The sequence below is a fragment of the Sus scrofa genome, chromosome 13, assembly GCF_054392235.1.
Source record: "Sus scrofa isolate SSC_HxYL_T2T_F1_AM1 chromosome 13, Sscrofa_HxYL_maternal_Yorkshire_Landrace_v2.0, whole genome shotgun sequence".
NCBI classification, from domain to species: domain Eukaryota; kingdom Metazoa; phylum Chordata; class Mammalia; order Artiodactyla; family Suidae; genus Sus; species Sus scrofa.
The window spans coordinates 125,490,644-125,517,901 of NC_139395.1; the positions used below are offsets into that span (position 1 = coordinate 125,490,644).

The following is a 27,258-nucleotide window of genomic DNA, read 5'->3' on the forward strand; positions in this document are numbered from 1 at the left end:
AAACCAAAAAGCTATAAATAAAGAAATTGTAAAAATTACTAACATCTTGATGAGTGATTATTGTGCCATGTACTGCGCTAAGTGATGTTGCATTTATTATTGAATTTCATCTTTAAACCCAAACCTATAAGGTAGGAGTTGTTATTCTCATTAGGAAGTGAGTCTCAGAAAGGCTTAGTGAATTGTCCAAAGTCATATAACCAGTGTGAACAGTGGTCTGGGAAACGAAACAAGGCAGAGGCCATGCTCTTGATGCCTATTTTTAGAGCCTAGTGCATTGACCCTTGGATTTCAAAGACAGTACTCAAGCTCAGGGTCAAATAGTTGTCTGTGGTTTCTTTTGAGTGAATTAATTCAAATAAAAATATTTAATAAATGTCTAAATGTCTTGATGGCTATGGCAAAAATGCCAGAGCTGACTGGAAAGATGGGTTTGCTTAAGAAGATGGATTTGGAAAATATCTTCAGTGATTGGTGGATGTATTAGTTTGAATCATACTTAAAAATACAATGGGGTTATAGAATTACCCATTCTTAAGTCATTGTCTTCCTTTGCTTTAAATGATTACAATGTGGAGGGATCATTGTGGTATTTTGTGTTTAGAGAGTATCAGATAGTATATTGTCCATAAAGATGCAGTGAACTGTAGGAGTATGGAATGTTAAATGAACATTTGAGTCTTTTTGTGCTGCTCCAAAATTTTTTTCTTATGCTTATAGACCTTATGATGGAAACCCCAGTCTCCCTGTCTCTCTACTTTTCCTGAGAAATGGTTGTAACATTGGATTGTACTGTTAGGTGAAAGGTGCACCATGCTTATGTGTAATGCAGCACTGGGTGGCAGGATCTCTCTTCTTTTGCCAAGGAAAGCATTGTATTTTTCTTGGTTTTTGTTACAGTACAGCGATTTTCATTGTGGGCAGTACAACACACATTAGGAAACAGCAAATAAACAACAGGGCACTTGGGGCCAGGAAGCCACATCTCAGACTAGAAACACAGCTTTGGATTGACATTTGGGACATGGGTTGCTAAATAGGAGAGCTACCTATCAAACTGAAAACCAGTGACTGTGAAGTTCTTACACTTCCAGGGAAACCATTTAATCATAGGATCTTTAGAAGGGTGTCGGAAGTTGATTTTGATGTTAGGACAATCAGTGTACCTGTAATTAAATATTAACTCAAACTATGCCTTAGGCAACTTGCCTTTCATTATTTGCCTTAGATATATGATTAACATTTGTTAAATCTACTGTTATGAAATGAACGCCTTGTTAATTGAATGCTTTACTTTGAAATAATCCAAATAAATTTGATATGAGTATTCCTAATAGTGCCTAGTTTTAAAATATGATCTGTTTTACCCCCTGCCTTATAAGAAACATGCCAGATTCAGTTGGAGTATGTTAAAGGTTTCTTTTATTTCAAATTAATGACATTTACAGTAACTTATTGAAAATAATGAACAAAATGATAATTATAAACTCAAAGTCTGTAGGAGGTTGTTGGGTGGTTTTTTTTGTTTGTTTGTTTGTTTTTTTGCTTTTTAGGGCCACACCTCCACGGCATATGGAGGTTCCCAGGCTAGGTGTCGAGGAGCTACAGCTCCTGACCTACGCCACAGCCACAGCCATGCCAGATCCGAGCCACTTCTTCAACCTACACCACAGCTCATGGCAACACCAGATCCTTAACCCACTGAGTGAGGCCAGGGATTAAACCTGAAACTTCATGGTTCCTAGTCAGATTCGTTTCCGTTTCGTCATGATGGGAACTCCTTATAGGAGTTTTTTAAACCAAAGGAAATAAACTCCCTTCCTTCCTTCCTTCCTTCCCTCCTTCCTTCCTTCCTTCCTTTCTCCGCACCCTGGCATATGGAAGTTCCCAGGCCAGCTGCTGGCCTACACCAGAGCCACAGCAACACGGGATCTGAGCCGCATCTGCGATCTGCACCATAGCTCATAACAACGCCAGATACTTAACCCACTGAGCGAGACTAGGGATCGAACCCACAACCTCATAGATGCTGGTTGGGTTCGTTAACCACTGAGCCATGAGGGGAACTCCGAAACAAACTCATTTAAAAGTTTATTTGGTTAAACATGTATTAGTAATACATTCTTTTAAAGGCAAAAATTCCTCTTTTGCCCCTTTATTAGAGGGCAAAACTAATAAAAAAACTAAAAAAAAAAAAAGACTAAACTAAAACAAAACTTAAAAAGACTCTTAACTAAGCAGTCTTAGTTTATGGAACTTGAGGTTTTGAGAATCATTAAATATTTATAAAGAGACTCATAGCTGTGTTCCTTCCCCTTCCTCTGACTTATGCACCTGGAGAATTCTTTTTTCACCTACAATTTCGGGTCTAAAGTAAGATCTACCAGTTATTGAAGAGAGAATAGTCAAAAATGATTAATTCTCTTTAGTTTTGATAATACTAAAGAAGGCCAATGATTATTTTAATAATGTATATTTCTTCAGCTCTTAATGCCTTACTTTTGCCTCTTTTAGGGCCTGCTGAAGTTCCCATGATGTCACCCAATGGATCCATTCCTCCCATCCATGTGCCTCCAGGTTATATTTCACAGGTAAACCATTTGATGAACTTGTCTACTCACTATCATTATTCCAAAAGAATATATGTTGAGACTTAGAAACTTCAAAACTTATTCCATGATTAATTTAGTGAGGCTAATGCTAGTTATCATTTTTGTGGCACCACACAGCCCTTCCTGAATCTTTTTTTTTTTTTTTTTTTTTTTTTTGTCTTTTTGTCTTTTTGTCTTTTTGCCTTTTCTAGGTTCCCAGAAAAGGGCCGCTCCCACGGCATATGGAGGTTCCCATGCTAGGGGTCTAATCCGAGCTGTAGCCACCAGCCTTCACCAGAGCCACAGCAACACGGGATCCGAGCCATGTCTGTGACCTATACCACAGCTCACGGCAACGCAGAGGACTTAGGTCTGCAGCTCCTCAGTGTTCCTCACCCCTGCAGCAAGCTGGCTATGCTGCCCATGCATGCTGCCTGCATGTGCATGTGCTTGGGCTCACATGTGTCCACATGCACTCTGTCCTGCTGGCGTCCAGGATCATCACTGGCCATTGGGACAGGCTTTTACAATTTTTCTCCTTAGTTTATTAAAACCCCTGTGGAGCATCTCAACTCAATACGGGGAACTACCTTCCTTCTCTGTTAACTACAAGAAAAGACCCATTTTAGTTCTTAGGCTCAGAATTGTGTATTCTTCACCCCTGCCACTTCCCTCAGTAGTTCTCTGGCCTTGTGTGAGCTAGCTTAACTTTACTTCATCCTTTTTTCTCTCAAATGGGGATAAATGTATTCACCTCCCAGGACTGTTGGGAAGATTTAATGAGGTGATAATATTAATAGCATTAATTGCTAAGTGAGGTTTTTCTATTAGGTATCAGTTACTGTTCCACGGCCTTAACATGTATTTCCTTATCTCAGGCAGAAGGTATTAAAGCAGAGCCGCAGGTATTCAATAAATATTGTTTGTATCTTGAATCCTTTCGCATCTGTTAATAACCTGTTTCTTATAGGTCATTATTTCCATATTTATTTCACAGCATACCTAACTTCTGTATGATTCTCTACATAATGGCATTAAAGACCAGAATGCAAATTTGATTCTGCAGTTGAACTAGTTGTACATTTTAATCATGCTGTGCCTGGTTTTTCTCATGTACAACATGGATACTAATATCTAGTTCTCCAATAGTTAAGGGAGTTAAATAACTGGTGACAAGCAGGTGGCTGACCCCAGGCGCTGGCTGTGACTCACTTTCTCCTCTCTCTCTTTGCTGTCCCATTAGCGCTTCCCCTTGCTGTTGGCCCTAGGCTATCTCATTTTGTTTCAATTGTTCTCTTGGTCATACTTCTAAAGTCACTGGGGCAAGGAAGGCAGACATTCTCCCTATTTAACTTTTTGTACCTAATTTTCTAGCCTCTCGTCCATGTGTATAAGCCACAGGATAGCAAAGAAAACTAGCCTCATAGAAGTTTCTCAGTAAATACTTATCGAGCAGAATAAAAGGACATGATAAAGACTCAAAGTAGCTGTTTTTTGCCATCAATATAACTTTGTTCCTTAGCTCTAGGAAAGTGACTGGGTGTTTGTTCAGGAGGATAATTGTGTTACTTTTTAAAGAGAGGTTTTTTTGGGTTTGGGTTTTTGTTTTTTTAATTAAGCTGACAAGGCTGGTAGAATTTAAGGTAGGAGGCCTGATAGCTGAATGTGTTAATTTGCTAAGGCTCCCATAACAAAGTACCTTAGACCAGGTGGCTTAAACACAGAAATTATTTCCTCACAATTTTGGAGACTACCAGTTCAGTTTTTTTTAAGGCCTCTCTCCCTGGCTTGTTTGTGGCCTTCTTCCTTTGGTGTCCTCGTATGACCTTCCCTCTGTCTGTCTGTGTCCTAATTTCCTTTTCATAGAAGAATATCAGTCGTATTGGATTAGGACCCACCCATATGACCTCATTTTACCATAATTACTTGTTTAAAGGCCCTATCTCCAAATACAGCCACATGTACTAGGGGTTAGGACTTAAATATGTGAATTGATGGGGCCAGGGCTGGGGGCAGGCACATAATTCAGCCTGTAATAGGTGGGAACCTGAGGACCTAGAACAGTGATCTTTTTCCAAGGGTCTGTGCTTCTCTATAAGAGGAACTCTTTCTATTGAGTTCCTAGAGCCAGAAAAAGTCTAGACGAAGAATACTTGGTTTTGGTGTGTGAAAAAACAATACTTTGTTCTGATTTCCAAACAGAACTAACTAGGACTTAGTCTAATTTTTCTCTTTGTATTATTTTTAGGCTAACTAGACAAATATTGATGTTTAGCACCTATTTTTTTTCTCACTATTGCATGTCCAGTGCTTAGCTCATAGTATATATCAGGAAATAGTTGTTGAATTGAATGCAGGCGATTTGTCTGCCTCTGGACATTGTCAGAATTTCATTCACCTCAAAAGGAAATGAATTGTCTTTTCCATGGTCACTTCTGAAGATCGAAGGCACATTTTTATTGCCTCAGGATTTTTGGACTGAACTTTTTCTCATTTCTAATGTCTATCTAAATTCTACTGCTACAGTAATATATTTCTTTATGAACTATATTTTTTAAATAAAAAATGTTATTGCCATCATTTCCTGAGTTGCTTATCATTTTGTACATTTTTACTGCCCCTCAGTCTTTCTTATTTGTTGGAGGAACATAGGTATAATTTCTTTACACATAGATCAAAACTGAATTTGATAATTAAATATGCTGCAATTTGTATTATAGGAATACAATAAACAAAATACTCAGAACAAATGTTTTGATTTTTGCCTGTAATTATTTGAGACTATTTTGTTTCTTAAAAATATTTTTAGGCATAAAATAGTCTTTGATTGGTTAAGTGAGCAGGTCTCTGAAAGTATCTCATTTGCTATATACATGTAAGTAGATATCTTTCACAGATACTACAGAATAATTTTAAGATAATTAAAACTGAGGCTATAAAACAATTTCCTTATATGCAGGCAATTTGTGGTTTCAAAAAGCTACTTAGTTTTCTAACTGGAAACCTATTTTTTTGTGAAGAGTAATTTATATTTTAGATTTATTTATTTTGGTAATTAGTGGAAATTCTTATTCTTACAAAATATAGTAGTATGTTTATATCTCTTTTATATTTCTTTTAACCCCCTCTTGACTAAAATTCTTATCTTTTGTTAGTGCTTTTGGCCTACTTTTTTAAAAACCTTTTTAACAACTCAGAAACTACATAATAAAATGGAAATAATTTCTCTTCATTATACTACCCCTGTTTATAAGCCCAGGGTTATTCTTGTTTTTCATATTTAGTGAGAACCCAGTTCTTACTTTACTACCTCAGTCAAGTTTGTATTGGCTGCTTAACCATTGGAAGTTTTTTACATTGACTGAAATAATGAAGATTGTTAAGTTTCTAGAAAACAAGTACTTTGCTTCTCTGGACCTTTCAGTGTCTAGCACTGGATTGAATGAAGTTTCCATGAAAGAGGGACATCTGTAATATGACTGACTTTTTTTTTTAATGGCCACACCTGTAACATATGAAAGTTCCCAGGGTAGGGGTCAAATCGGAACTGGCCTACACCACAGCCACAGCAATGCCAGATCTGAGTCGCATCTGCAACCTACATCACAACTTGTGGCAATGCTGGATCCGTAACCCACTGAGTGAGGCTAGGAAACAAACCCACATCCTCACGGACACTATTTTTGGGTTCTTAACCTGCTAGGCCACAATGGGAACTCTGTACTTTTTTTTTTTTTTTTTTTTTTTTTTTTTTTTTTTTAATTTTCCTACTGTACAGCAAGGGGGTCAGGTTATCCTTACATGTATACATTACAATTACATTCCCACCCTCTTTTGTACTTTTTTTTCTTAATAGCTAGTGGTTGGGTGGAGGGAGAGAGGACACTACAGTATAATGCACGTTTCTATCAGATGGTAAGAAAAGCTCATATTTATTCTAAAATTGTGCAACGTGCTATCATATGCTCTGCATTTTAGGCAAAATAGATGATGCTTAAAAGTTAAAAATGGTACCTAGTCAAACTTGTGAGCTTTTGCACAGCAAAGGAAACTGTAAACATTTAAACAAAAAGCCAACCTACAGAATGGTAGAAAATATTTGCAAATGATGTGACCAACAGGGGCTTAATTAACGAAATACACAAACAGCTCATATAACTTGATAACAAAAACCCAAACAACACAGTCAAAAAGTGGGCAGAAGACCTAAACAGACATTTCTCCAAAGATATACAGATGGGAGTTCCAGATATATAGAGGCTAATAGGTACATGAAAGATTCTCAACATCACTAATTGGAGAAATGCAAATCAAAACTATCATGAGATACCACCTCACACTAGTCGGAATGACCATCATGGAGTTCCCGTTTTGGCTCAGGGGAAATGAATCTGACTAGTATCCATGAGAGGGTGGAGGTTCGATCCCTGTCCTTGCTTAGTGGGCTAAGGATCCATCGTTGCTGTGAGCTGTGGCTTGGATGGATCCTGCATTGCTCTGGCTGTGGTGTAGGCTGGCAGCTGCAGCACCAGTTTGACCTCTAGCCTGGGAACCTCCATATGCCATGGATGCAACCCTAAAAAAAAAAAAAAAAAAAAAAGAATGGCCATCATCATTTATTTACAGACAATAAATGCTGGAGTGGGTGCAGAGAAAAGGGAACCCTCCTACCCTGTTGGTGGGACTATAAATTGGTACAGCCACTATGGAAATCAGTATGAAGGCTCCTTAACAAACTAAAAATAGAGTTGCAATATGATCCTACAATCCCATTCCCGGGCATATATTCAGGGAAAACTCTAATTCAAAAGGATACATACATTCCAGTGTTCATAATAGCACTATTTACAATAGTTAAGACATTGAAACAACTTAAATGTTCATGAACAGATGAATGGATAAATAATAATTTGGTGTGCATGTGCGCACATGCACGCACACACTGGAATATTACTCAGCCATGAAATAATACAATTTTCAGCAACATGTATGGGCCTAGAGATTATGCTACTGAGTGAAGTAAGCCAGAAAGAGAAAGACAAATATCATATGATATCACTTATATGTGGAATCCAAAAATGATGCAAATGAACTTATTTATAAAACAGAAACTCAAAGACTCATAGAAAACAAATTTATGGTTACCAAAGGAAAAAGGGGGTGGGAGGGATAAATTAGGAATCTGGGATTGCAGATACAAACTACTATATATGTAATAAACAGGATCCTACTGTATAGCACAGAGAACTATATTCAATATCCTACATAAACCATAATGGAAATGAATATGAAAAAGAATATATTTATGTATAACTGATCACTTTGCTGTACACCAGAAGCTAACACATTATAACTCAACTATGGCCTCAATTAAAAAAAAAGATGCTTATGGATAAACAATGAGATCCTGCTCTATAGCCCAGGGAACTATATCTAGTCATTTGTGATGGAACATGATGGAGGATAATGTGAGAAAAAGAATATATGTATGTGTATGACTGGGTCAATTTGCTGTACAGTGGAAATTGACAAATCACTGTAAATCAACTATAATGTAAAAAATAAAAATCTCTAAAAAAGAAGAAGAGGCTTTGATGATAATTATTAGTGTATATTTGAGAATTTCTAATGTTATGGTATAAGGACTATTTCCATCCACCTGTAAATTAGCAACCTAAATGAGGATAATGTGATTAGCTTGCCAAGGCTTGGAAGAGGTTACATTTATTAAAGAATACATTGAGCTTTAGTAGGGAGTATGACTCAGAATTTTAATTTTAAGAAGTTTATAGTAGCATAGTAGTTAATTCTGAAAGTATTATGTTAATAGGTTCATTAATAAGCAAAGACTTTTGTGCTCTTAACATAAAGATTAATGGTTATTAATTAAAGTTAAAGCTATCTTGTACACTAAAGTACAGACTTGCCATTTTGTCTCAAGCAGTATTTTAAAAAACAAAGCCCAGTATAATTTTTTTGTTGGTGATATAGTGGTGAACATAACTGCCCTCCAAAAAGCTTAGTGTAATTTTTTATTAGAATGTTTTAGACATGATCAAATCAAATTTTGACCTATAATCAGCCTCCTGAGGTGTAATGAGAAACATATTTCAATATACAAGCCTAATTTTCAGGGTGGTCTTCCTTCCTTCCTTCCCTTTCTTTCTTCCTTTCTTTCTTTCTTTCCTTCCTATCAATGCCTGATGGTCTTAAGCTTTATTTAGGCCATCTGGTCTCTTTGGAAGCTTGGCCCCAGCTTCCAGGTTTACTCTTGTGCTGTCACTGTGCTGTCCCTGCCTTGCAGGGCCCTAACACAGGGGCCATGCTCAGCTGTCCCAGCCCCACCAAATCTGAGGTCCCTGGAGTCTGCTCTGATTCTGCTATTTCATGCCCTTGTTCTCTGTACCCCACAGCTTTACCTTTTGATTATGATATCTGTTGTATTATTTCTTATCCTATGCCTCAACAAATTTTATGCTGTAGCAGTTAGCATGAAGTTGGCGACAGAGGCAATACATATTGACTTTATATTACCTTATGTTACCTTCCTTTGTTGAATTTTTTAAAAAATCATTTGAAGAAAGTAGAAATGGAATGTTGATTGGCTGACTCTGCCTGTTAGCACATCCTCTTCACAACATCAGGGCATCCTGGGAGGAAAGGTGTCCTTGAGTTGGGGTTGCTCAATTGTTTGGTGGGTCAGCATCCCCTCATTTCATCTACAACCTTGGTCCCAGATTAAACGACCTTTTGGTACTCTTATAGTTTCTGAAGTTAATGTTCCCCCAGTGTCATGGACCTGTGCTCACCAAAGCAGGACTAGAGTCTGGTGTTGCCAAACAGGTCTGGAAGCTCACCCTCTAAAGTACATTTACATGGCCCAGAAAGTCTGTTCTTTTCTCCAAAACCACTGAACTGATAGAGTCATCGTAGAATCACCTTACCCACTCATCAAATTCACTTGTCTTGGATAAAGTCTTCAGAAATCTTATGGATTTCATCTATGAAAGTTTTATGAGAAAGACAAGATTTGTTGTCAAGCTGTTGATCTCTCCAAATAGTTTTGTGTAATCAGAAGTGGGTGGTTGATGAAACACTTAGTTTTATAAATTTTAACAGTTATATATGATTATTTCTAAAACTCATATAACTGGGTGAATTAGAGAACCAGAATTCAACATGCACAATTTTTTTTTTCCTATGGAGAGAAAATTTAAGGAGGGGAGTACTTAAATACTGTATACATTTACAGGATATTTGCTAATTACATATACTACATTCTTTTTGCTATTTTCTGTAGGTGATTGAAGACAATACTGGAGTCCGCCGGGTGGTGGTCACACCCCAGTCTCCTGAGTGTTACCCCCCAAGCTACCCCTCGGCCATGTCTCCAACCCATCACCTACCCCCCTACCTGACTCACCACCCGCATTTTATTCATAACTCACACACAGCTTACTACCCGCCTGTTACTGGACCTGGAGATATGCCACCTCAGTTTTTTCCTCAGCATCATCTTCCCCCTACAATATATGGCGAGCAAGGTGAGTAGATTGCTGGCATCACGTCGGGAGCTGTTGGAATTAGTTATAGCACTTAAATAGCTCGAGAGAGCCAGAGAGCCCTTCATTTCTTCTGTAATAAGCATAAGAGAGGAAAGCTGCTGAATAAAGCTTGTGGGAAATTCTTTCTTTCTTTGTCCTGACTTGCATCTCTTTCTTTCTCTATATTTTTTTTTTTCAAATTCTGCCCCCTGTGCCATCCCACAGAGAACAGGTTGTAGGGTAGCCATTTCTTATTTCAGAAAAGGGGCAGCAATCTATCATATATGTTCCCATGTCCTGTTAGCATATTTTTATATAAGAGTGGCCTGAGACAGAACTGCAATATATTATTTCTTAGGCATCCATGTGGTCTGGCAGTAGAAGGGCAATTAAAATGGGTTTTGTGCCCCATATCCACTGATAGTAGACTGTGGGGTATCAGTAACCTTTGGGTTTCCTGGATGCCCTGTTCCAATATTGGCAGAACTTGCTATTGACGTGGCTCCTGAACCCTGTTTTTAGTTTAAGAATAGCCATGAGTGCAGCCACAGTTTCACTGGTTGTTAGGCAAATACTTACCTTGAAATGAACAAGAGTCTTTGACCTTGGTGTTGGTTTAGTCTAAAGCCCTTCTTTATCAAAATGGATACTGAGAAACCAGATAAGTGAGGGTAAAATTAGACTTTAACCTCTAGCATTTTTTCTGTGTCTGACTATGAATTGAAGTGTGTATTTGCTTCAAACATTTATTATGTTGATTTACAGGTAAATTGTATGAGAAATGCCTGTTAGGTTTTGGGGAAGCAATCACCTCACTTTCTCTCATCAATTATGTATATTTCCCTCTATGTTCATATCACATTGGAATATTTTCTTATTAACAAAAGAAAAATTTGAGATGAGTATTTTAAGTGAAATACTCTGTATCCTGTTGTAATTTGATAGAATTTGGGTTCTTTTTATTTTTTTGTTTTGTTTGTAGTTAGAAAGAAATTTAGTATAATTCGAAAGAATCAGGTGCTGTTATAATGGGATATGGAGGGATGATAGCAAAAGATGAAATCAATAATTTCATAAAGGTATCAATAGCTCCCTAATGCAGAGTTCCTGTTGTAGCTCAGTAGGTTAAGAACTTGACATAGTGTCCATGAGGATGCAGGTTCAATCCCAGGCCTCACTCAGTGGGTTAAGGATCCAGCTTTGCTGAAAGCTGCAGCTTAGGTCACAGATGCAGCTCAGGTTCAGTGTTGCTGTGGTTGTGGTGTAGGCCTGTAGCTGCAGCTCCAATTTGACCCTAGCCGAGAAACTTGCATATGCTGCAGGTATGGCCATTAAAAAAACACCCCAAACTCTCTAATGCTATATAGTCTTCTTGCCTAGTAATATAACACTCCAAAACATCAGAGGCTAGACGTATTCCATGAAAATATTTGGATAAAAACTGAAAAAATAGAATTAATTGTAATTTTTTGAAAGGTACTCAGTACTCTGACACGGTACACATTAAATATTTGGGCATGTCAGAGTTTTCTGGTTGGATGTGAGCTAAATAACATTGTGAAAAGCTTTGGCTACTGACTCAAGAGTTCCTGACCGGCCTTATTTTAGCAGTCTTTTAGTAGGGTGCCACACAGTTACTGTTTTGTGAATGGTGTCCTTTGTAATTTTAGGCAACAGTATGATTTAAACCATCATTAGAATTAAGCATGAGTTCCCATCGTGGCTCAGCAGAAATGAATCTGACTAGTATCTATGAGGATGCAGGTTCGATCCCTGGCCTCCCTCAGTGGGTTAAAGATCCGGCGTTGCTGTGAGTTGTGGTGTAGGTTGTGGATGTGGCTCAGATCCAGCAGTGCTTTGGCTCTGGTGTAAGCCGGCAGCTACAGCTCCGTTTTGACCCCTATCCTGGGAATTTACATATGCCTCGGGTGTGGCCCTAAAAAAATTAAAAAAAAAAAAAAAAAAAGAATTAAACGAACAAAATTGTGTTGTTTTAATTTAATAGGCTATTTTGGCTTAGTATCTTTAAAAATAACATGAGCAATAATATAGACTAAAATTTAGCCTTCATTGATTCTAAATTAAAGAAAGCAGAAAACAAAAATCCTTTGCTTTATAAATTAAAAAAACATTCATATATTCTCTTCCCTTAGGTCTCAATGTTCACACACCTAAAAGCAATTTAAACATTTAGTTTCATGGGGTTTCCTTGTGGTGCAGTGGCTCTGCTAAGGATCTGACATTGTCGCTGCTGTGGTGTGGGTTTGATCCCTGACCTGGGAACTTCCATGTGCCGTGAGGCACATGCACAAAGAAACAAAACAAAAACATTTAATTTCTCAAACCATATGAGTTTTAAAGGTTCATGATGTTTTAAAATATTATTGTTTTAGTACCCATGCTGAATATTTGAAATCTCTAATGTAATGAACTGTGGTATTTAAAGCCTTTACCATTCATTTTGTATATTTAGACATGATTTATTTGGGCATGCTCTGTTTGAATAGGGTTGTGTTTCTCTAGTCCAAATTGGTTGTCTTGTAAGGATATGCTTTTTTAAGATCTTCCTCAAGCTTTGTGAACAGAAAGAAAATGAAAAGTGGCGCTTTTCCATTGAAAAATTCAAACATCAGTTGTTAAGTTAGTAGGGTAAACATACATTCCTGGTGTGCCTAGCATAGGGCTGATTTAGGTCTTGTGTCCAGAGAAATAATTAGCAGTGCTCCCTAATCACCCTCAGAAGTACTCAGATTTGGATGGTAATTTATATAGTCACTCTGCATATGGGACCTTTTTTTTTCTTATAAATATTTAAGGACCTGATGTCTGTGTTATATATTATCACACTTATTAATGTCTAAATATAATTTTTAATTACTTTAAATGTTTAAATTTAATATAAACATTTTCCCCTAAGATCATGAGATTGCTTTTCTCGCATATCCTTTTTTTTTTTGGTCTTTTTAGGGCTGCACCAGTGACATATGGAAGTTTCCAGGGTAGGGCTCAAATTGGAGCTGCGGCTGTAGGCCTATGCCACAGCCACAGCAACACGGGATCCAAGCCATGTCTACTACCTACACCATAGCTCATGGCAATACTGAATCCTTAATGCATTGAGCAAGGCCAGGGATCAAACCTACATCCTCATGGATACTAGTCGGGTTTGTTACTGCTGAGCCATGATGGGAACGCCTGCTTCCATGCTTTTGAGCCATATAAAATTATGCATAGTGAAGCAAGGTGGCATTCTGTAAGTCAGTTTGTCTTGCCCCCTGATTACCCTAAAATAAGAGTTAAAGGCCATAGGGTATTATGCTTGGCACCAGGTTGCAGAGATGGCTTATATTTACCACTCTAAAATCTCCTTAAACATTTCCCTTGATTCTGTGAGCTTTGATTATTTTTAATGGAAATTTCTCATCTCATTGTTTTAGTACATTTTGTTCAAATGTTGGCTTTTCTAGGGGGAGCAGATAACTCCTTACATTTTGGTTGCTATATACTTTCCAATAGAAATGCCATTCTGTCCATAAGGATAACGCATACTTTTAAGTATCTTAATTCTAAGGACACATTATTTAAGGGTATATTTTATTTGTTAATTCTAACTTTTTAAATTTATACTCTAAGTACTAAACACAATTAACAGGCAAAGTCTAAGTCTAACTTAGTTACATATTCAGTTAGAATATGAAGTCTTGGTGGACAATAACCTTGTCTTCTCAGTATTTTCCGTAATTTCTGGAACATTTCTGAACACATAGTGTAAGTTTTAATGATTATTCCTTTATTGGTTAGAAATGAATGGGAATATTTTAAACATGTATACCATGCATATCATTATCTTAAAAATATTTTTATATTGTGTTTAGTAATGTGCTAAACTTCTTCCTTCAGGAGTCATTTGACTATTTAATAATTTTTGAAAATGTAGACTGAACTTGCATTTGTCATAATCATCATTCTAGAAATTATACCACTCTATGGAATGTCGAGTTATATCACCCGAGAAGACCAGTACAGCAAGCCTCCGCACAAAAAACTGAAAGACCGCCAGATTGACCGCCAGAATCGCCTCAACAGCCCTCCTTCTTCCATCTACAAGAGCAACTGCACAACTGTGTACAATGGCTATGGGAAGGGCCACAGTGGTGGTGGCGGAGGTGGCGGGGGAGGCGGCAGTGGCGGTGGGCCAGGCATTAAGAAAACAGAGCGGCGAGCAAGAAGCAGTCCAAAGTCAAATGATGCAGACTTGCAAGGTAATGCTCAAAGACATGTGCCATAAAAAGCGAATTGTTGTGATGGACATCCTAAAAAATATATCTTTTGCCTAAAATGGTTATTTCATGACAGTTGATCTTTCTTCTAGGAATGATAGGGTAGACCTTCTCATGCTTTTGCTTATCAAGAATAGAATGTTGTATCATCTCTTTTTTTATTAATACTTCATGAAAGAAATATTATTTCTTTGGTCACATGTGCCATGTAACATTCTTCTTAATCTCAGAAACAGGTATCTGTGTTTTCACACTAGCTTGTCTCTGTTGTTTGATTCTGAGTAGACAGATGTGGAAGGGATCCTTAGTAAAACAGTTACTCTTTCTAAGTAAGGCTAGTTTAAATCTCAAAATAATTATACCTCATAAAACCAGATGTAATTACTTCCACACTGCAGTGTCATTTATCGTTGTATAAGGGAATGTATTTCTTTTTCCCTCATCAGTTGTTGTTTGGCATCCTGAATGAAATATTCATAGACCAAGAATGAGAAGGAAGAATTTGGGTCACCACATATAGGGAGACATAAGCTCAAGAGGGTTTGTGGGTTTTTGTAGACTAATCCTGTGGCTGTAGATCAATTAATTTGGCGAAGAAGGTATGTGTGTTTCAAGTGAAGTTTTTAGGTTAGATTTAGACACAGCCTGTTCTGATGCTACAGGAGTTAAAAAATGGAAGCCTTTTGTATAGGCCAGTAATAGAAGACTGACTTAAGGGAAGTAAAAAAAGGAAACATTTTGATAAGCTAGGTAAGTTTATATGTATAAATAAACAAAGATAAGTAAATGACAAGGTAAGAACTGACTATAACACTACTAAATATTACTCCTTCCTTATTGGACCTCATCCAGGTAGAAACAGGCACTATATCTATGAAAATATGTTTGTGAATGAAAAAGGCAGAATTTGTGTATGGTTGATCGTGTAGGGAAGACTGGCCTCTGTCAGGGCAGAGGGATATTAGGTAAATCCAGACATTGGCATCACTATTTCTTCTCATGTTATTTACACATGTGAATTAATAGTGTTAAAAAGAAGCATGGTAAGATACAGTGAAAATTGAACAGGAATTTCTCTGAGTGAAATGTATTACAGGTTCTATTAATTTTTATTCTTTTCTGTATTTTCCAAGTTTTATGCAGTTATTATGCATTATTCTTATAATTATTAAACAAAACAAAAAAGTATATGGCTTATTTAATATTTTATAAAGTAATTTTTAGTCAAATGATACTAAAATTTATAATTTTAAAATTAAATTATTAGCATTACAATTTTAAATCATGAGCATTTAAGAGAATTCACACACACAAAAATTAGACATTGGTTTTCCTAAGGAGATTTTTAGTCTGTAGAAAAGAGAAAAAGAATGTCTAAGCTACCTACAGAGAGCTTATGAAGTTTGAACTACCTTGATTACTTGATTCATCTTTAATAATTTTTGCCCTGCCTTGCATCAGAAAAGATTTAAGGCAAAAGACATAGATAAATATAACAGAGGCAGATAAAATAAATTTGAGTAAGATCTAAGAGAAGAGATGTAATAAGAAAAGGAAAATAAGATGAAGCAGGGTTGAAGTTAGCATATAAAATTAATGTAGTTGTGAATTAACTGTGGCAGAAGAAAATGCCTTCCTTATATGTGCAGTTATTTCATTTCACATATACCTAAATGTGTAAGCTGCTCTCTGTTTTAATATTCTCTCATGGCTACAAGACAGGAAATGGATTTGCATTGAAATTTATACTGAATGGTTTGCTAATGTCCATGTGTTTACAAACATTTTGGCATTTTACATTATGACAGAGTATAATTATTCTGAACACATTAAGCTTTTTGCTGTTGCATGGAGAACGTGTTATTGTGTTGGAAGTAGTGAGATCACTTGCTATGGGCTTCTGGGAGTGTTTGTTTAACAATGAAAGAGAAAGTATTTTCATCTCATCTTTAGTTCAAATTCGGTTATGGCTGTTTTTCTCATCACATAATTTGCCTCTTCAAAAACACTCCAAGTACTACCCCTCCACATGGTTTAGCCGCAAAATATAGAATCAGGTGGAGTATTATTTTATGTACTCTAGCTCATTCCAATAAGGATCGGAGAGGATTTGCATGTTGGATAAAAAATATCCATTTACCCAGATGAAATGAAAAGTTACATCCTGACTAAAAACTACATACACGTGGATGTTTATAGCAGTTTTATTCATAATTGCCCAAACTTGGAAGCAACCAAGATGTCCTTCAGTAAGTGAATGAATAAATAAACTGGTACATCCAGACATGTAATATACTCAGCACTAAAAAGAAATGATCTAGCTATGAAAAGACATGGAGCCACCACAAATGCACATTTCTGAGTTAAACAAGCCAAGTGAAAGGTTGCATACTCTATGATTGCATCCATCTGACAGGAAAAGGCAAAACTATGAAGGTAAAAATATCCATGGGTGTCAGGTGTTGAGGAGGGAGGGATGAATATGCAGTACACAGAGGATTATTAGGTGTGAAACTGTTCTGTCTGATAATATAATGGTGGGCACACATCATATACATTTGTCAAAACCCATACAACACCAAGAATTATATGTACCGTAGTGTAAACTATGGATGTTGGGTGATGGTGATATGTGCATATAGGTTCATCACTTGTAACAAACGTACTGCCCTGGCTTGGAGGTGAGGCAGGCTATGTGTACTTGGGGCTGGGGTGTATATGATGGGTATTATCTGCATATGGTCATTTTTGCCATAAAACTAAAACTGCTCTGCAAATTAGTCTATTAAAAAATATCTGAGGAAATCAAGGGCAAATAAGATGAAGACATGACTATGGTTATAAATAAAGAATTACATAGAGTTGCCTGTGTAGGCCATCTATTTGGCTTTGAGCTTCCAGGTTGTCAAAGCAAAGAGGGAAACATGACTCAAGTGGAGGAGGCAAACAAAAGCATCTCTTGTTCATGGAGTCCATTATGTTGTTTGTAATGCTTCAGCCCTGTCTGACTCAGAATGTGGCTATTGGCTAAAAGGATCCCAAAAGGTTTCTTCTGCCTTTTCATAAATGGTTGCATTCTCCCCGGATGGCTTTTTTTTTTTTTTTTTTTTTATGTACTATAGCCTATACCAGGAAATGATCTCTCAAATAATTGTTAAGGGTACAGAGCCATCTGATTAATATTAAGCTATAATTAACGCTGGTATCTTGACCTGTTTACATTTGTATGTAGTTTGCACAAGATAAGAATATATACTTAACCACGTCGTGTGGTTATATTTTTCTAGCCCACATCTCCAGAGAAAGCCAACCTTTTTAACCTCATAATTCCTTAGATTTTGAGGGACTCTACTTATTCACCATATATATATATATATATATATATATATATTTTTTTTTTTTTACCATGTAGAAAATACAGATGTCAAAGAAAAAGGGAAAATTTCAAATTTGTCCCTGGCCCTGTGTTAAGAAGCAAACAACCAATGTTACTCTACACAAGTAAATATATTAAAAAGACTGAGATAAATTAATTACTGTCTGGCATTCTGGTTCTCTCAATTGACTCAACTTCAGAAACACTGGTGGAACATCAAAATAATACAGTCCCCTAAACCTCACTTCAGACCTGCTGAACCAGAATCTCTTCACCTGATGTGGCTTCATGTTTTGTTTTGTTTTGTTTCTTTCTTTTTGGCAGTGCCTGTGGCATGTAGAAGTTACTGGGCCAGGAATTAAACATAAGATTGAAGTGGCAACCCCAGCCACTGTGGTGTAAATGCTGGGTCCTTAACTGCCTTATATTCTAGAATAGACCTTCTTCTCTGCAGTCAACCCCTCCTTTCATTTACTGGTACCATCAGGAAAACAGCTCAGGCAGGACAACGTCCCACAGTACCTTCAGGGAAATGTGGGATTCCTGTTTTCTTGCACACCTTGGAGTCGATGGTGTAATATGGGCAGAGAACAGTTTGGCATCAGATATTCTTGGCTTAGAATTGGGTTTTGTCATTTGCTGACTATTTGCTTTTAGTGTTCCCTTATTTTCTATATCCTCAGGTATAAAATGGGTATTTTAATTTCCATTATTAACTAATAAAAGTAGCCTAGCTTGGTTCTTAACACTTGAGTATAATGGTCACTTTTGTACTTGAATAGTCTTATTTTCCTTCGTAGGATCAGTTCTAAACAAGATACAGCCCCTTCTCAAAATAGGTATCTCTTTGTGCCCGTGTACCCCTGTGGTCCCCTCTCACCATCTGCTGGCCATCTCTCTTGCCTTCATGCCCCTCCCCTGCAGCTCCTTACCCTGTAAGCCAGAAGTGGCTCCATTCTATTTAAACCCATCTTCATTTTGAAAGCTAAACCTGCTCTCCTGGACCTTTACCTCTGAAAAATCTCATCTAGGCTCTCTGAGCAAGATTGCTACTGGGGTAAAAATGTGTCACCTACCTGGAGTTGCCAGGTTTCACACATCTTCTCACTGTCTTATTAGAGACACTTTAAAGTTCTGAGTGAGTCAGAACTCTGGGTACCATCTCGGGGTGTCCTTTCTTGTGGACCCTGTCTTTGGTATCTCCTCATACATTTCTTAGAAACCTGAGTTAGGAGTCCCTGTGCTCAGTCTGAAAAGGACCACCTTGTGATTTTAGATATGTGATTATCCATCTTCATCTCCATCCCATCCTTTGTATTGAGGCTGCAGGTACATCATATCTGAACATGCTCTTCCCCTCCTTAAGGAACCTCCATGATGGTCCCCATTTTCCAGAGAATGAGTTTAAGCTACTTGACACTCATCTTCTGAAGTATTTGAGATTTCCCCACCAGATGCCTAAAGTTTTGCCCCATTTCCAGACTATGCCTTATTCTCTCTTCTTGGCTTTTCCTTTCTGGTCCCTCTGCCTACTATACTCTAACTCAGTTCTTCAAGAACCAACTCAAACATCACCTCTTCTGTGAAGTCTGTCTTCCCAAGGCAGAATAATAGCAGATTGGTTAGAGGGAAGTATTTCAAACGATTTTCCCTATTTCTTTTCCTTAACTTGTATGTGACTTTAGATAAGTGCTTGGGTGCCACATCCACAGTTATCCAAGGATAGGAATGAAAGAATTTGTCCTTGTGTACAGAATGTTGTACAAGAAGAGCTTCCTTGAGCCTATTCTGTGGCCAAAACCCAGTTAAAATTGTCGTATTCCTTTTACCACACAGGCTAAAGAAGTTTATGTTGCTCTTCATCAAGTCAGAGGCAGGTTTCATCCTTCCATTTTATCCTTAGTAAAAACCGAAGCATATGATATTAAGGAAGTTACTCAGTGAGATACAGTTTTGTAACTGAAGTCCACCAACTTTTTCAACCATTATTGTAGTCCCTTTGCCACATATCCTTGGAAAGGAGAATAGGGTTATCTGCGTTACTGTTTTGGAAATGACTTCGTGAAAACAGAGTGAAAAATAGAAAGTTTGGTGAAGATCCACTGTCTGATGATATAAAAGATGTAAGCAATCCCATTAGTTATTGGGGTGTCTGCGTGTGTGTGAGTGGGTGGTTTGGGTGGTAAAGGGAGAGAGGAAGAACATCAAGAATATTATAAGGCATAGTCTCTAAAGACTTTTAAAAATTTTATTTTTATTTTTATTTTTTTTGTCTTTTCTAGGGCTGTACCCACAGCATATGGAGGTTACCAGGCTAGTGGTCTGATCAGAGCTGTAGCTGCCGGCCTACACCAGAGCCCCAGCAACACTGGATCCAAGCCTCATCTGTGACCTACACCACAGCTCACAGCAACGCTAGATCCTTAACCCACTGAGTGAGGCCAGGGATCGAACCCGCAACTTCATGGTTCCTAGTCGGATTTGCTAACCACTGAGCCATGATGGGAACTCCAACTTTTTTTTTAAATAAAAGTATATCTTGTATGCAGTTGATACTGCTGACTTTTACCTTATCCTTGGGTTTATCTTTTTCACTTATTATTTGAACATTTTAAAACCTCAATGGATTTATAAGATAATAGTGGGTCTGTGCTTTGGACTGTGATACATAACAAATCATTTCACTAAGCCTCAGTTTCAGTAAAATGAACAGGTGAGTTAGAGTCAATGATTTTCAAAATCTTATCAATGAGCCAATCTTCCTTTTTCAAACAATCTTATGTTTGAAATACAGTATCCTTCCTCCCTTACTACACCAACATTCTTCTGTCTTACACACACACACACACACACACACGTGTGTGCACCATGAAAGCTGATAGAATTGGTGCTTCTGTGGCTGGAACAGGAGATACAGACATGTGTCACCCACAAGACTTTCCTCACCTTCACCTGGGCCCAGGCTACTCGGTCACCATCTAGGAGCTTGTGTGATCTGTGACCTCATGGCCTGACCCAGACCTACTGGACTGCAGTTGATGGAGGTGGGGGCAGCAACTTGTATTTCATTGGGCTCTCCATGTGGTGATCAGGCATAGTAATATTTGAAAACCACTGGCCTTTTGAATGCCAAGCAGATTTGAAGAAAGCTTTTAAATGAGGGGAATGGGAGGCATTCAGTTAAAGCACTTGATTTAAGCTGAAACATACTCCTTTTGTTGCACCTCTGTAACATAAGCATATACTGGGGTAGGAGAGTCCCTTTTGTGTTGCTAACATATATGTAATCACTTATGCAAAGACTTCCAGTCCCAGATGGGAAAAAATTGGGACAAAATGGTAAGAATTCCAAATATAGAAGAAAATGAAGATACAGCATACTTTTGGCATTTGACCTTTGGAATTGTTGACAATCCAGAGATTTAGTTATAATTTTGATAAAATTCCATCACATAGAATCATAATTTTTAAAAATTAAAGTATAGTTAATTTACAATGTGTTAATTTCTGCTGTACAGCAAAGTGAGTCAGTCATGTATGTATGTGTGTGTGTATATATATATTGTGTGTATATATATATATATATATTTTTTTTTTTTAAACATCTTGTTTTTATCATGGTCTATCCCATGAGATTGAATATTATTCCCTGTGCTATACAGTGGGACCTCATTACTTTGCATCTGTTAATCCCAAACTCCCCATCCATCCCATTGCCTCCCCATTCCCCTCAGCAACCCCAAGTCTGTCCTCTGTGTTTGAGTCTCTGTTTTGTAGATAGGTTCATATGTGCCATGTTTTAGATAGAATCATAATTTTTTATTGTAGCATTGAAAGCTGGTGACAAAAGCATTATTCTTCTGCTCTTCTTCAGAGATCACAAACTGCCTTCTGACTCTCAGAGTAGTATTCTTTATTACCAGGTTTTTGTATTCTGATTCCTGTGCAGATGGTCCTGCCTGATATTTTTTTGTCTTCATACATTTTGCTATCACTGCTCAGAAACCAGACTCTGACCCCCATATCTCTTTACTGAAAATTATCTTGAAAGTGTATTCATCGTGCAGATAAGAATTTCTGAAGTAAGGCTTGGGATGGTCTTTTCCTCCAGAGGTCTGAAATTTCGAGCAGTTGTGGCTTCTTGGAGGTGATCTTGTTGCTGGGTGGCTTGCTGGGTGGCTGTTTCCATCTGTGCAGAGCTGACAGTGGTTTCCTTTGTTTGCAAGGATGAGTATAATGTTAATAAGGTCTGGAATGTAGGGAGTCAAGGCAGATTTCTTTTGGAATCTCGTTTGGTCTTGGCTCCCCATAAGTGATAACACTAGTGCTTCTCTGTTTCCAATAAGATGTTTACTGGGCCTTTCACACTTCATGAGTGGCTGATTTCTTCTTTCACTTGCAACCTTTTATCTCATGGGTGCATACCTCCTAGGCATGCTTGGACAAGGTGTTTTGGAAGAGATTTAGTTGGGGCCGGTGGCAGGGGTCTTCTTTTCTCCCAGAATGGATGATTTCCTTACTGCATTTGAAGATGTACAGTTTCTAGGCAAATTTTCATTATTGTTTCATCTCTCAAGTCTTTGGTGATGATAAATCCTGTGTGTTTTCACCTGTCTGCAGCTGCATATGAATCCTGAGCATGGCAAAAATACCAAGAAAACATAAAAAAATATTTTAAAATGATCTCAAGTCAGTGGAATTCACCCATTCTTCTGCCAAGTACAGTCTGGGAAGTGAAAATAGGCCTAACAAACCCAAATAACTTTTGTTTTTTTTAAAGGGACAGTATGGACCCTTGGATCAAAATGCAAGATACATTCACTTTGGCAGGAAACTGGGCGGTTAACACCCTTACTTCCATTTCAGACATAGACTGCCAGACCCATCCCCAAGTCTGGCAGGCTTCTGCGTGATGCTGGGAGAAGTCTGAGCAGGCTTTCAGGCCTTGCAACAATTGTTGCTTGTGGGCTGGAAGGGATGCAGGCTTAGTGACAGAAGGCTCTAGAAGGGGGGTGCTGCTCACTGACCTGTGCTTCCTGACCTGGGTGCTGTCCTCAGAGGGCCAATGATGAATAACTTTTTTTTTTTTTTAGCCCAGTGTGCTGATATTTTTTTCCTTACAGAGGCATTGGCTTTACTGATGCAAAGGGTAAAATCTCAAAGAGGAAACTTGTGGCCCCAATTTTTGCTAATGAGTAAAGTGTGTAGTTGTCTTTATTCAGTCCCATTGCTTATCTTTTTGCCTTTTGCCCTTTCTCCCCCATATTTGTGTTTTACTCTGGAATGTTTTAAAAATGTTAACTACGTGGCTCTTTCAACAGGCAGGATGAGATATTTTTGTCATGTCAGTTTAAGAAGTCTTAACCCATTAAATCATACTTGAAGCTTCCCATGTTTTCACTTACATATGAAAAGACAAACAACATGCAAACATTTTTTTTTTTTTTTGAGTTTTCTTTTGAAATGAATGTTCTCCAGACGATTGAGGGCAGAATTTTGATTAGTTTCTACCATATGTGGTACTTAACTCTGTGAACCCATATTATTTTCTCTGCCTCTTTGCTTTCTTGGGAACTGATCATAGGGGCATTTAGATGACATCAGAACCCATGTTGGTAAAATACATACCATCCCAAAGAACCCTTTAAACAACAGGTATAAGTGATGACATGGTTTGTTTCTGGTACATATATAACCTTCAATTTTATTGAATTGAGACTTTTACATGTTATTCTCTCGTTTAGCTAAGTTAAATTCTGAATTTAACTGGGTCAGAGGGCATCATCACAAATGTGCCATACTTAGAAGCAAAATAACATACTATTTATCCTGAGCCTTGCAGATTTGAGTTGAGTCTCACGTCTGCCCTTTGTGAGCCTTGTGCCTTTGGGCAAGGTAATTGATTTACGGTTTCTATCATGTATGTGTGAAATGGGGCCAGTTAATAACACCCATTTTAGAGGGCTGTCATGAGTTCTAATACAATTTTAAAAACACTAGATGCTTTTATTATTATTATTTTTTGTTGTTGTTGTTGTTTTGCCTTTTCTAGGGCCGCTTCCCACGGCGTATGGAGGTTCCCAGGCTAGGGGTCAAATTGGAGCTGTAGCCGCCGGCCTACGCCAGAGCCACAGCAACTCGGGATCCGAGCCACGTCTGCAACCTACACCACAGCTCACGGCAACGCCAGATCCTTAACCCACTGAGTGAGGCCAGGGATCAAACCCGCAACCTCATGGTTCCTAGTTGGATATGTTAACCACTGCTCCACTACGTGAACTCCAAAAGCACTAGGTGCTTTTAAAATGTTACAGAGTATGGCTGAAGAAAGACCCTGACATTTTCCTGCCTATGGGAACTGCCTTGTGTGGGTCCTGTTAACAGCACCACCAGCCTGGGAGCATACCTCTTGGAGTGCTGAAGGTCACAGCATCCTGTGTTCTGAGTCACCGCTGAGCAGCTTCAGTGCCAGGGACTTGAAATATGAGGGGAGTCAGAGGGGTATCCAGTCCCAAGAAAAGACCACAACAGTTGCTACCCACAACCAGCCTGGTGACTTCTGGGCAGGAACAAACTTCAGACTGCCCTCCTTATCTTTCCTCTGCTACCTCTCTCAGCCAGATTCTAGGGCTAAGGCAGAGCCTAGCAGGCTAGCTTGATTCTGTGTTTGAACCTTCTCAACACACTGTTTTAAATTACTTTGCTAGATATTAGAAGTGTTGAAAACGGAGAGAGGTTGCTGGAGATGACTTGGGTGAGCAACAAACTTCTCTATGTTTATTTTGCTAACACTCATATTACTTGCTACTGGACAGTCAGTTAACACAGGTGGATAAGCTAACTAGGAAAGCCTCTAAATTTCAAAATCTTTCACACTTTTTCCTTATACCTCAGAAGTCGTACACATCCATATTCTGTTTGTGGCTCATATTCTATTGGTCACATATTGTATCTGTTGATAAACCATGGAAGGTGTCCACACAGAGGTGTGAATACCAGGAGAGGATGATCATGGGATGAGGTGGGGGAGGGGGTCAGCGCAGAGGCTGGCCACCACATGGTGTGGGAGTGGTGTGTGGAGTCAGAAACCATGCCTATTATACTCTATCTGAAATAGTCTCAGCATTTGTGATGGAATTTTAACAACTTTCCAGCTGTTATGTCAACATTAATTTTGTCACTGCATCTCCTTCTGTGGAATGGTCCTCTAGGATCCCTGTGTGGAACTGCTTTACAAAGGGACAGGGTATTGAATCTCTGATTGGGTAGGATCACTTTCTTGTAACATGGCAATTATAATTATAGTCAGTATTGCAGATGTGCTAATTATAGGTCATCCTTTCTGTGCTGAACATCCTTGGCTTTTATTTAAAATTTAATTTGCCCAACCAAACTCACCATAGTGTAGCAGATTATATCACCCTGTTCCAGTTTTTGGTACTGTAATGAGACCTTAGAATTCCATTAAGAATTGAATAGAGGAGTTCCCGTCGTGGCGCAGTGGTTAACGAATCCGACTAGGAACCATGAGGTTGCAGGTTCGATCCCTGCCCTTGCTCAGTGGGTTAACGATCTGGCGTTGCCATGAACTGTGGTGTAGGTTGCAGATGCGGCTCGGAATCCCGCGTTACTGTGGCTCTGGCATAGACTGGTGGCTACAGCTCCAATTAGACCCCTAGCCTGGAAACCTCCATGTGCTGCGGGAGCAGCCCAAGAAATAGCAAAAAGCCAAAAAAAAAAAAAAAAAAGAATTGAATAGAGGTGTTCCTGCTGCAGCACAGTGGGGTTAAGGACCCAGTGTTGCCACACACTGTGACATGTAGGTTACAGCTTCAGCTCAGATTCGATCCCTAGCCCAGGAACTACCATATGGGTACAACCAAAAAGAATAAATAAAAAAGAATTGAGGAGTTCCCGTCGTGGCGCAGTGGTTAACGAATCCGACTAGGAACCATGAGGTTGCGGGTTCGGTCCCTGCCCTTGCTCAGTGGGTTAACGATCCGGCGTTGCCGTGAGCTGTGGTGTAGGTTGCAGACATGGCTCGGATCCTGCGTTGCTGTGGCTCTGGTGTAGGCCGGTGGCTACAGCTCCGATTCAACCCCTAGCCTGGGAACCTCCATATGCCACGGGAGCGGCCCAAGAAATAGCAACAACAACAACAACAAAAGACAAAAAAAAAAGAATTGAAAAGAGAATACAAGGGTAAAATGGGAAAGGTCCATGAGAAACAATATTATACTAGCTCAGTACTTGGGATTTAGGATTTACAGAGTAAAGAGTGTGTATGTGTGTCTAGTTGACTATAAAATCTCCTCTTTTTTTTCTTCTAGTGCTGAGATTGCATTTTGAAAAAATACTTTCTCATTACCACCCCCACCCCCCATTGCAACTACTAATTCCCAGCCACATGAGAATTGGGCTTTCCATGTAGGAGTCAGGCTCAGGAAAGAGCAGGTAATAGTGGTTGGGATGACTTGCTCCAGACACAAAAGGGGATTGTGATGTTGGGAATGGGGCTGGAAAATGAGGAGACAGGAGTGAAATGAGAAGGGCCTCAGAGGAACGGCATATTGAATTGAAAGGAAGTGGCGAAAAGGAAAACAAGTAGAACGAAAGGAGCAAATGCTGTGAACAGGGAAGATTAGGTGGATTGTGGAATAAAGATAATTTGGAAAAAACAAGAGGCAGAAAAGAGAGGTTTCATGGTTCCATTTTCATAGATTCCATTCCTCCCACTCAGTCAGCATTTTCCAGAGTAGGGCATAGCCCTTTTGCCCTGGTGTGGTCCAAGAGCCCTTTTACTGGGTGGCTCCACTTTGAACAATCTCTGTGTGAATAAATCTCTTACTCTTTTCCTCTTGGGACTTTCTCTGAAGCTTATGCCTTCTTTCTCTGCTGGGTTAGAGCATTCACTGCCTGTGTCCATTGATTTGATAAGCAAATTAGAAATGAACTCTTATGCAGAACTTCAATAGTAGTTAGCAACACACTAGATTGAAATACTGGCTTTTTGAATAGTGCTCTGTAGTTGTCAAAGTGAAGTTTTAGAGTTTTGATGTACTTAAAAACTGGAAATTTAGAAAATTTTTCCTTTTTAAACTTTAATTTAGAAATTAAGAAAAGGGTTTACCTCTACCCTTGGGTTAGTGTGCCTTCCTTAAAAGCAGCCTGCTTTAATCAAATGTCATGATTATTTTTAGGTCCTCTAACAAACTGAGGTTACTTTAAAATGTAGTCAGTTCTTCCCGAGGTGAAAAAAGGAAGTTCACTCTTACTTTCCATGTATATATAATAAAAAATATTGATGGCATTTCTAGTAAATATTCAAATCTTGCTTTCTAGACTTACTAGATCTACCCCAAGAGAACAACTTGAGGAAGTGAAAGGGAAGAACTAGGTCTACAAACAATTTTTAAAAGATTTTCATAAAGGCACTTATTACTGCTGTTGTTAATTCACATGGTGAA

At 38.4% G+C, this 27,258-nt stretch overlaps 1 protein-coding gene across 10 annotated transcripts in view; it reads left to right on the forward strand.

Annotated features, from left to right (window-relative positions):
- The window catches only part of FNDC3B (fibronectin type III domain containing 3B), a 338,529-nt gene that overhangs the window by 180,359 nt on the left and 130,912 nt on the right, over window positions 1-27,258 (forward strand). For all 10 annotated transcript variants that reach the window (XM_084990280.1, XM_021069801.2, XM_084990279.1 and 7 more), the window contains 3 exons: window positions 2,515-2,591; window positions 9,892-10,135; window positions 14,107-14,397. In XM_084990280.1, coding sequence (XP_084846406.1) covers window positions 2,515-2,591; window positions 9,892-10,135; window positions 14,107-14,397 — 612 coding nt within the window. The remainder of the gene's footprint in view (window positions 1-2,514; window positions 2,592-9,891; window positions 10,136-14,106; window positions 14,398-27,258) is intronic.